The 11982-nt window shown below is 43.3% G+C and overlaps 1 protein-coding gene across 1 annotated transcript; it reads left to right on the forward strand.

Moving 5' to 3' along the window:
* The first annotated feature begins 1257 nt into the window (after positions 1-1257).
* On the forward strand, positions 1258-11563 carry SLC25A4 (solute carrier family 25 member 4). Its single transcript, XM_085641928.1, has 4 exons — positions 1258-1468; positions 4091-4577; positions 5566-5706; positions 11153-11563. Exons 1-4 carry the CDS (start codon positions 1358-1360, stop codon positions 11308-11310), a joined length of 897 nt encoding a protein of 298 aa, XP_085498054.1. The 5' UTR covers positions 1258-1357; the 3' UTR covers positions 11311-11563.
* Positions 11564-11982: the final 419 nt, after the last annotated feature.

Below are 11982 nucleotides of genomic sequence, written 5' to 3' on the forward strand. Positions count from 1 at the left end.
TGCACATAAGCCATAAGGGTGCCAATTTTGAACATTTCGAACCTGAATAAGCAGGGGAAAAGCCATGCACCTCTCTGCCAGACTATTGCACCATCCACTCATGTAAATATCCAACACCTACTTTATATCTGAGTTTCATGACCTGAAACAGGGTAAAAAAACGCGCCACCGTGTCCCAAACAACAGCCGAACTCCCTTCCACTTTTATGGTGGCACGCCTCCAGAAAAGTGATACCTGGCATCCCACTGTGGAAGACCAAAGGTTAGGTTAGTCTCCTACACTTACACAGGTGAAAGCCCAACCAAGTTTGGCAGCAGACACGATTTTGACCTCAGAGACGAAAAACACAAATATAGGGGGTACAGGTGAACAAATACAAAAAGGGGAATCTCGCATTAACACTTGGAAGGGTCGAAAGGATACTGTGGGTGTGAGGCAAAAATAATGAAAACAGGATGGTGAAATACAGTTAACAGGAATAATGACGTTGAAAGGGACTCAATGAAGAAGCTACATTTAAAATATATAAGAAAACATGGAAGGCAAAATAAAATGATAAAAAGCAGGGGTTCGGCAAGGGGCAGGGAATACCAGAGGGAAATTAGATGAGTATGCAATAAAGGACACTGCCGACAAAGCCAGAATGTTCAGTAGGTGAGAGGTGCACATAACACTTAATATGCGATTGGAACAACAACAAAAAAGCGCTTAAGGCACTGCAAAGCACATAAAAAACATAACACAGCATAACCTGACCATATGCCAAATGTTATGCCTCATTAACGAAGTATGCAGATATACTAATACTCATGTTTAATCAAATGTTATTCTCAATAAAACATTTTAAAATCAAAAAGTATTTTATAGTTTAACGATGTAACTAGTAAGCTTTCCGTAGCGTATCTCTGTGCAGCCCACTTGGGTGTATGGAGTTAGTGAGCGCCACTGCCATATAAATAGAGACGTGACATGTGACCAGGAGTGTGTCCCAGGACCCTCCCTAGACCCTCGGAGGTTCTATTTATATAGCGGCCACGTGCTTCAGAAGGGACACGATAACTTTAATTCGTCCTTTAAACGTCCCTACAGCATGGGTGAGGCGAAGCCCTCAAGGGGTCCTCCATGCCGCAACAGTATGGCGCCCGGGACCCCTAAAAGAGCCCCGCCAATGAGAGGCGCGAGCGCGTGCTTGGCCCCTGCCCTCTTCTCGCGAGACCCCGGCAGATTATAAGGGTGGGCGAAGGGCAGCAGCTGGTCCCATTTGCTTGACATTGCGGAGGAGGAGGGCTCGGGAAGGGACGAGGGTGGCACCGGCTTGCGTGTATTCTACTCGGTTGGACCTGAACCGACGCCAACATGAGTGACCAAGTGGTTAGCTTCCTCATAGATTTCCTGGCTGGTGGAGTGGCGGCTGCCATCTCCAAGACAGCTGTGGCACCCATCGAGAGGGTGAAACTGCTGCTACAGGTGAGTCAAATGATGAGATAGGGGGGTGGGATGATGCACTACGTGATTTGTGAGTCCCGAATGGTACAGCTGGCACTGCCAACCAGTATTCCCGTTTCCAACCTGACAAGAAAAGGTCAAATAAACTTTGTAAAAGTGGTCGATCCAGACTAGTGTGTTGGCAACGGATGCATCTTGACTTTTTGGAAACATTCAAATTCTAGGTCTCTCCTCTCCCTTTTCCCACGTGCCGGCTGCTGTATGCCTGCTAACTAAGGAAGCTGAGTGACTAAATATGGAAACATGTCACACGCAAGTGCTCGGTTGGTTCCTACTGCCTGTTTATAGAACAGAGCTCCGCGGACTGGCATACCGGGCTGCGTGCGTATCTGGTGGCACAATAACTTATGTGCGTGCGGGTATAAACTTGCTGAGTGCGATGTGTTTTTTAACTGTGTGGACGGGATCAGTGCTGTAATGGGTACCAGGACTTCAGTGCCGATTAGAGGCGTGTTTGCAGTATGTGAGCATTATAGCGTGTGATCACAAAACGCCGCGTTTCCTAAATGTAATCCGACTCCAAGTCTGAAGTGTTCGCAGGTATAAATCCACTTGCTTGAGGTTAAAACTAGATATATGTGTAACAATGAATGCATTTGAAGTCGTTTTACAATGTGTGTGCTTACTTAGGTGAAAGTGATTATATATTATAAAACAATGCAACGACAGGCATTACAAGCACAAGTTTACTACTTTAGGGAATGGAGACGCAGTGATTTGCCCGAAATCACATAGCTTATCCAAGTGCCACTGCTGGAATTACAGCCCAGGTCTCCAATTTAAAAGGTGAAAACTTCCGCCCGGGGACCACATCTCTTTTGCAAACCTGTGTCTACACTTTTTTTTTTTTTTTTTTTTTAAAGAAAAACTACCTGCACATTCAGTGTCCCTTCGATACGCGGATATTGCACAACACATTCTGAATGGAAACTAAATTCTGGTTGACATTTCAATGAGAAAGGTCATTGGCCCTTTACCTTTACAAATTTGACATCTGTGAGAGTTGCAGGAGGCGCCGGCAGAATTGCCTTTGCTGGAGGACTGCAACAGGCACAATAAATGCATATTATTTACTTAGCTCCTTTGGGTTTTGCACTTGTACACTTCTCGTGTATCCCTTTCACCCAACCAGAAGAGGAGGTGTCCCCGGACTGACCTTCAGTGCTCTGCTGAATGAGAGACACACAGAGGCCTTGCGTGGAGTATCTTCCCTTCGCGCTGAGTCCCCTCCACCTTTTTGGGAGGGTGACCTCTATGGACCCATGGAGGCTTCTTCGTGCTGCACATACACAAAATGGCACATGGGGCGCTTGGCCGTTTAGCCACTCAGCCAGCGCCACCTACCGGACAGAAACATTATGCATTTAGTACTTGACCCTTTCAGTTACACCACATGTCAACTGCTCAGTTATTCGATAATATAGGTTTGATGTGGGAATTGTCCAGAGAGAATTCTAGTAATGTTCACGAAACGTTAAATGTAAAAAGTTAAAGCCTTGCAGTTGTTTTAAAGCATACACTACACAGTCACTTACAATATGTTTTGAACGTTTTAATATACATACAGTATGCCTAAACCACTACTTCTAAATAAAGCATCTGGGGGCATATGTATCAAACGGTTTTTTAATCGCAAACGCTGCGATTCGCAAAATAATAGCGTTTGCGATTAAAAAATCGGTAATCGGGATGTATGAGGCAAATCCCATCGCAAAATTAAGGAATTGCTAATTTAGCGATTTCTTAATTTTGCGTAAGCATTTAAGAAATCGCAAATTGCGATTTCTTAAATGATATGTAAAAAGCACCCAAGTTGTGCGAATTATCCTTAAGAAATCGCAAATTACCACCAACTTCCAGTTGGTGGTAATTTGCGATTTCCTTTCAAAAAGCACTTTTTTGAATTTTACAAAGTGCCACGTGGCGCTCATACATGCCCTTAGGGCATGCATGTGCGCCATATGCACACACATGCTAATTTCAGGGGTGCATCAGGGTGTCATCATGACACCCTTGCACCTTTGAAATTATTCTCAAATTGCGATTAGCAAATTGCAATTCGCTATTTGAGAATTACTTCCCATTCATTCCTATGGGTCTCCTGGCCCATAGGAATGAATGGGCAGGTATTCCGTAATTGCGATTTCGCAATTTGCTAATCGCAATTAAGGAATTTTAAGAAATCGCAAAAAGTTTGCAATTTTTTAAATACATCCCGTTTTGCAATTCTCAAATAGCGATTCTTTAAAAATCTCTATTTGAGAATCGCAAATGGTGATGTTGATACATATGCCCCCTGGTTCTTTTATCGCCAGTGGTTAAGCTGTGAACTAATGAGCCCAGATTAAATACTGGAAAACACTGCAAGAAATAATGATACGAATTGATGGAAACCCGGTATTCACATGCCTAAAAACCTATACATACAAAACAAACTCATAAATAGGTACTTTATTGCATTTGTGTTGATAAACACACGTTTCAATTCCAATGAAAACAAATGTGCATATTTGTGTTGCGTGATTCTTGATTTACTCTTTTTTTTTTATACGCTTCACACTTTTTCCGTTCAAACCCGCGCAGGTACAACATGCCAGCAAGCAGATCTCAGTGGACCAGCAGTACAAAGGGATCATGGACTGTGTGCGGAGGATCCCCAAGGAGCAGGGCTTCCTCTCCTTCTGGAGGGGCAACCTGGCCAACGTCATCCGGTACTTCCCCACCCAGGCCCTCAACTTCGCCTTCAAGGACAAGTACAAGCAGATCTTCCTGGGGGGCGTCGACAAGCACACCCAGTTCTGGCGCTTTTTCCTGGGCAACTTGGCCTCCGGTGGCGCAGCCGGTGCCACCTCCCTTTGCTTTGTGTACCCGCTGGACTTTGCCAGGACCAGGCTGGCTGCTGACGTAGGCAAGGGCCCCAGCCAGAGGGAGTTCTCGGGCCTGGGCAACTGCCTCACCAAGATCTGGAAGTCAGATGGGGCCAAGGGCCTGTACCAGGGCTTCAACGTCTCCGTCCAGGGCATCATCATTTACAGGGCGGCCTACTTCGGTGTCTATGACACTGCCAAAGGTGAGCTGGGCATAGGAAGGGCCATCGGCGGGGGAAGGGGGGCATAGACCTGTTTTGAGAGAGGGAGCGGAAGCAGGGCCCATGAGATACCTACCAGGGGAAGGAGAAATGGGCACCGTGCCACAGGTAGTAGTGACGCAGTTCAGTTATGGAAAAGTCAGGGTCACTGTGACATCAGCAGAAGCAATGTAATATAACAAGTAAACGGGCCCTGTGAGGAGGACGAGGGAGAAACCACTTTAAAAGCATACCTTTATGGTCGCAATGAGCGAATAAAGTATTTCATACCTTTACATTTTAAATAAATACCAACTTGCAATTTGTATTTTACTATAAATGTTACTGGTGATAGAAAATACAAATTACTTTTTCATGTTGATGTTTAAACAATATTCAAATATGTACTCATCAAAATACATTTGATAAAACCTAATAATATTTATTTTAAAATATAAATGATTTTAAATGGCATATGATTCTTCTATATGTAGAGAGCCTTATGGTGACTCTGTATATTTATAGTTGAATGTTATCCATTTTCTTCAGCTATAGTGGTGCAATAAATGAATCTGCCGTGTACAAACTAAAGCCTATCACAAGTGGCTGCTGTCACGGAAGCTGCAAGGCAGCATAGGTTTGTTGGAGTGGGTGGATTATATGTGGAAATGGCTCAGACCTCGAGTCTAATGAATGAAACACTTATGGATGGAGTATTGATTACAAACCCTGTTGGCTGGACTAAAGGCTAGCCACTGGGCAGAGACTGCCCACTGAATAGTTTGATTTAGTCATGAGTGAAGGGAAAGCAGTCCAGTCCCTCTTGTATCACACAGTGTTATTTATATTATTATAAATGATATACACTGACGCATACGTCATGCTTTGAGAACTGTATCTGAATGTACCTGTCTCACGAGTGGTGGCAGGAGTGGAGGGCGAGGTGCATGGGTCACCCCTGCCAGTGCTCACCAGTGCCCTCTACCCACAGGCATGATGCCCGATCCCAAGAATGTGCACATCATGGTGAGCTGGATGATCGCCCAGTCCGTGACGGCAGTAGCTGGGCTGGCTTCCTACCCCTTTGACACCGTCAGGCGTCGTATGATGATGCAGTCTGGAAGGAAAGGAGGTAAGAGGACATGTTTGTTTGTGGTGTATTTATAGAACGCAGAACGTTCACTCGCAGAAGGTATCTTGGTGCTAAGACCGTAGTCAACTAATGTGGAACTTAAAAGCAGAGAGAAAAAAAGGAAGAAACAATTTAAATCGAAGAAAATGAGCATGCTTTTTTAAAGTTTTCGAAATTTACCAACTTGTTTTCTAAATTCCTCTTACATTTGCGAAGATACTGGAGAAAGAAGAATACTCCCTGCCTGTAATATTAATATTCTAAAGATGGGTCCGCATACACAGTGAACTATATGAATGTATTTCAAACTCAGTAATTTGTCCTCCACACACCGGTGGTTCCCATACGTCCTTCATACACTGATACCACCTGGGCCAAATGTGCACTTCCCACCACCCGAGTGCTCTTCACACGGTGATGGTACCTGCTCTTGTTCCTACATACATATGGCATCTATGGCATCAACTCCTGCCCCTGAGTATTGCTCACACATTGCTGCTCCCTTTGTGCGCTTTCATGTGGACCGTTCAGTGCACACAGGCCCATGACACCACTGCTATCCACGATGTCTATTCCACTTCTGACCTCCACCATCTATGAATTCTCAGAATATGTCTGATACCCAGTCTTGAAAGTGCATAAAATGTGTGGGAATGGTGATTCAGGACATTAAATTGTGGGTGTGGGAGGGGTACACTGGGGGTTGGGTCAGTGAGGAAGGGACAGAAGCATGTCTTGAAGTACACTATCCTGGTTAGGTCGAGCCTAGCGGCAGCACGCATGCACTGCTCGCTCTGCGAGACTGCTGTAGTAGAGTATGGGAGAGAAGCCAGCGCCTACTCTCCGCCCATATTTTTCATTGGCTTTTGTCACTGTCTTTCGTAAATGCTGCCTTCTGATTCATTAATAGGCTTGTTAGTCCCTCCTTAGTACGGCCATGTCTTCATTTGTAACCTCCCATCGCTATTGGCCATTTTACTTTGGTTGTTACACGGGACCTGTTATTTAGTCTGTAAGCACTATGTACTTTATTGAGTTTCTCTTACTGCAGGCCGGACATGTGCTGCTTTAGCTGAAACAGCATGTGTGTGTTTTTAAGCTCAACTGGCAGCTCATTCCAGAGCTTAGCAGCAAGTCACAAAGGATCGATGTCACAACCTAGATTTATTGAAAGTAGAAGCATGAAGAAGGCACTGATTAGCTCTAGAAGTATGGTATACGGGAAACCTATTCCTAAGGTAAACGGGACCTTTTTCTGAATTACACGAAACAGGATTAACAAGGCTTTGAACTTAATCCGTCCTTTAATAGGGAGCATGTGAAATTGCTTTATACCATCACAAATTGATTGCAACATCAGGAATAGTTCTGGCTGCCACATTTTGGACCAGTTCTAACTTCCTAATTAAGTCGCCAAATAAAGGAAGTCCGCATCGTCCAATTTAGAAGTGACCAGATGTAGCACAATTGGCTTCTGAATCTGAAGTGGTAGTACATTAAAAATCTTTCTCAAAAAAAGCCTTCCGATGAGTTGATAACCATCACCTTAAAGGCCATCCTTTCTTGGCTAATCTCGGACACATGAAAGGTGATCAAAGGAATACTTACTATTTGTCTCACTACTGGCAATTGCTCGAGGTAGTATTCCAATTCATCGTTCTTTTGCCTACCATGTCGACTTATTTTGAACGCAGCCATATGCAAATCAGTTTTGACCTGCTCCAATAGGAACAGTCCAGGCTGAACTGCCAGGTCCTCCCTGAATTGGAATACAAGGAACCCAAAACCGTTTTAGCCCTGATTGTGGCTCGTCAGTCAGTGTAGCTTAGTCACAGTGGCATAGGGAGCAAGGGACCCATGTTTGGGCATACCCTTGCCTCTTATTGCTGTACATCAAACACGCAAAGGTGATGGGAGGGAGGCTTGCTATTTGTCTAATCACTGGCAATTGCTTGGGGTAGCATTCCAACCCATCGTTCTTTTGCCCATCATGCCACCTCGGTTTGGAACCAGCCATAGGCAAATGTGACTTGACCATGGTTAATTTATGCATCAGGTTTACATTTCCCAGCAGACCTCTTGGCCTCTACTCGGGCTGCCCAACCTGCTCTAAAAATGTAAATGATCATCCATTGACAGCTAATCCATTATTGGGGGTATAGAGTACACAGACCCTCCCCCAAGCAGAGCCACTCACAGTATTTTTACTGTTCCATCCATATTCCGGGGGACATTGGTAACACTGAGGTTGGGCTCTCTCCAGTTGTTATGTGAGGGGTAATGAAGGCACTGGCAGAAGGAAAAGGAAGACATAAGGGTAGAGCAAAGAGGAAGGCAGAGAGAAAAGAGGGTGAAGAACTGACATTTGGGAGTGTTAGGCGAGAGACAGGAATGCATGATGGGGAGAGGAGGAAGGCGGCATAGCAGAGCCATGCGAGCAAGTGAGAGAGAAGAGGGACATATACATGTGGGGAGAGAGGAAGAATGCAGAGAGAACAAGAGTAATGGGAGAGGGAGGAGAGCACGCAGAATAAAGTCAGAAAGAAGGGTAAAATGCGCGGACTGGAACTAGGGAGAGGTAGGAGGCGCAGTGAAACGTGAGGGTGAGATAGGGGCGTGAGAGCTGCAGCTAGTGAAAGGGAAGAGGAACAGAAACAGATGTGTACATAGAGGAGGATGCTCAATATCTGTTTGCAACAAATCACTACCTGCATTTTGGTGTATTTTATTTTGCACTACAGTTTCTGCCTTTATTCATCATGACTGCAACCATACTATCAAACCACAGGGAAGGTGATAATCAGATTTGCCATTAACACTGAAGCGATTTTTTTACTCATGGAAAGAAATATCTCTTTGTATTGGATGAGGAAGCCTCGCCGATATTTGGTGGCATGCTTCATTGTAGGCTCACTCCTCCTACCATGATAGAAAGATACCATCAGGGTGGATTAAATCTCTGTATAAGGAAGTTCTTAATGAAAGTACCTGGATAGCCATGGATCCAGATTTTATTGTAAAATTACCTCTGTGTAAACACTAAGGAAATACCGTTAATGGTGGGTGCACAGTGTAAGATTTTAAAGGGTAGAGATTGATGAACATGGGAATTTTGTCCCAGTTATCCTAAGTGGTGCCTTTATGTCTCATCCCCCAATAACACCGAAACGGGGCATGGGGTTTTCGTCATAATAGGGGTGCCTAATCTGAACACTACTGTGTTGTCGTGAAATTGTGAGAAATTGCCTTACCTTTAACTAGATGCATACATTATTACCCTGGTTTAGGGATAGAGAGACCATCTGGTATTGATGGAGGATGATACCCTCTGTAGCCACACTTTCCTTAAGATGCAGTATCCGGCCTTGCTACCTATTTGTTCCTCCATCAGTCTTACTCATAGTGTAACCATATTATCTCTTTCATATAAAAGAGCAAAACACCAAGAGGCGTATCCATCAAATTTTCCTGCAGCGCAGCAAGTCACCTCGCTGCGCTGCATGACAGAGAAAGGATAGGAATGCGCCTTATTTAACATTATATGGCACATTCCTGCTCTCTGTTTTAGCTTTAGTTTGTGCTGCCTAGCGCCAATGCAGGCACCCATGTACTATGGCGTATGGGTACCTGCGTTGTAAGCACGATTCTTTTTGTGCAGGATAGGATACATTCCTGCACAAAAACAACCCTCAGGGGCATTTTCCTCTTTCTACGTGTGCTGCATAATGCAGCACACATTGAAACAGGAAAAAAACAAGGAGAAATAAACATTTCTCCTTGTTACGCCTTCCCTGGAGAGGTGTCACATTTTGACGCATTCCCAGGTTTAATACTAATGGTAAATCTGCGAATGCGCCAAAATTCATGGGTGGATGTGTAAGAACAGCCATATAGCGCCTCTTGCAGAATGATGAAAGGCAGTAACTTGTGCTTCCTTGCATTACTCGACATTTACCAAGCCACACAGGGCCACACGAGGTGGCCTTGCATGACTTGGTAAATATAATTGTAGGTTTTGCATCACCCTTGCGCGGCTTTGCATGGCGCAAGGGCGACACAAACCCATAATAAATATGGGCTCGGTATTTTAAATGGTTTGTGGGAAGCATAACCTCTGTCCAGCATCAAAAAGATACTGCAAGTCACTTCGGAATTCCATGACCCTAAAAAGGAACTTCCTATTCGACCTTGTTCTTCTATATTGCCTTAAGATCACCCTGCGGCATGGAAACCGCTACCTTATACATCACAGACACTACCCTACTGACCACAGATGAAGAGAACCCCAGCTCCTCATATTGCTTCACCTCTCAGCAGCCTTCAACATAGTCAGCCATCTCACCTTCATGTGCACCCTAATGTCTCCAGTGGGATTCACCGTCAATGTCCTTTACTGTTTCTCCTCCCACCATATACATACATACAGGATGTACTTTATACCATATATACACACCACACACCATTAGAACATTGAATATTGGAAGACCCAGAAAATGCATGCATATGTTACGTTTTACCCACTGTCTAAATTATTTGCATCCCTATCAAGTCTTTGTGAAAGTGCACAATGTGCACACACTTACAACTTAAAATATTGCATGATTTCAGTTCCAGAACGCGATACTGAATTCTACTCGGATTTAGACTATGAGCTGAATGTATAAATTCCATGAGAGTATTTGTGGGCATGAGCATATCTTCAAAATCAATGGTTCTGTAAGTAAAAGCACTCATGTAGCTACTGAGCTGAAATGTAGACATTAGTCCATGCACAGTGTCTCAAAATTAGCACCGAGCCTATGTCTCCATTGGCTTAGTTCAGAGTGGAAAAGATAACTATTTTCAGGGATGTTTAAATTACACCACCTTTACTTAGTGTGAAATATCCAAAATTGGGTTTATGTTTGGGAAAATCTTTATTCATCATTTGACATCCCATCACAGGGATATCACACCTTAGATACCTTGTCTAATAAGCGCTAGATAAATCAAGGATGACCTAAAGTTCTGTCAAACTGACCATAAGACATGCTCTTGCACCACATGCTAGTGGCATAAGAAGGTCAACATACTCCATTCCACTTTGCGATCACGAATATCATTTCTGTGTAAACAATTCTCTAAATGGTAAACATCCTTAAAGGGGCAATCAAGTGTACATAAGATAGTACTAAAGACAGTTATCTTTACCCAGTATTTCTGTTAATCACCAACAATAGGCATTTCAGAGATTTCCTTTGTTTGATGTCTGCTTGGGTTTTGAGATCTGTTGTTAAATCATTCACCAGATGACTTCTTTAAAAAAAAAACTAGAAAGAGTCTGGGGATCTCTTTTGTAATGAATAGTACTTTTAGGTCTCACGTTGTAGCTCTGTGATGTGAATGTTGGTTTTGAAGGTTCATTATCTCTACAGTAACTCATACCTGTGCACTTCTGTTTCTACAGCTGATATCATGTACAAGGGCACAATCGACTGCTGGAAGAAGATCGCCAAAGACGAAGGATCCAAAGCTTTCTTCAAAGGCGCCTGGTCAAATGTACTGAGAGGAATGGGTGGAGCGTTTGTGCTAGTCTTGTACGATGAAATCAAGAAATATGTTTAAGTCTAAAAAAACTAGCCAGTGAAATTTTCTCGGATGAGTTTTGTAACATATGCATGTGGTTTAATGGACAATGGGGTATTTCCTAGGGAAATAGTGAAGGCTAGCCGGACGAATCCAAAGAGAGGAGGTGCAACATTGTAAAATACTTCAAAGATGTCCACTAGATCATGACTTATTTTTTTGTATTTAAATAGAACAAATATATCAGATCCAGAATACATGTAAGTTATCAATAAAAATAAATTAAGTTATAGTGCCTTGTGTGTAATCTATGGTGGTATATATCCGAAGTATAATATGTTGACGTCACAGCAAGTACTCACATGTGAATAGGAACCTCTGCAACTCTCACAACACACCCAAGTTCATTGAATGCGGGGTGAATAAACAAGAATTTGAGTACATATCTTTACTATTTAAACATGTTTTGCCCATTTGTGTTTGTTGTAAATAGGTCTCTAGTCTTGTATATGTACTTTACTCCTCTTTAATTAGAGGTGGTCAGGTGAATCCATTCACCATTAGCATGGGCTATGTGCTCTTGGTTAAATATTCCATTCTTTCCACATACCTGTATTTAAAATAAAAGTTAATTATTGAAAGCGGTGGAGTAGCACTTTTATCTTGGATGTTTTCAGTACAAGCATCACAACCCATATGGTTTAGTTGGGT

This window comes from Triturus cristatus, chromosome 2_2 (assembly GCF_964204655.1).
Source record: "Triturus cristatus chromosome 2_2, aTriCri1.1, whole genome shotgun sequence".
NCBI classification, from domain to species: domain Eukaryota; kingdom Metazoa; phylum Chordata; class Amphibia; order Caudata; family Salamandridae; genus Triturus; species Triturus cristatus.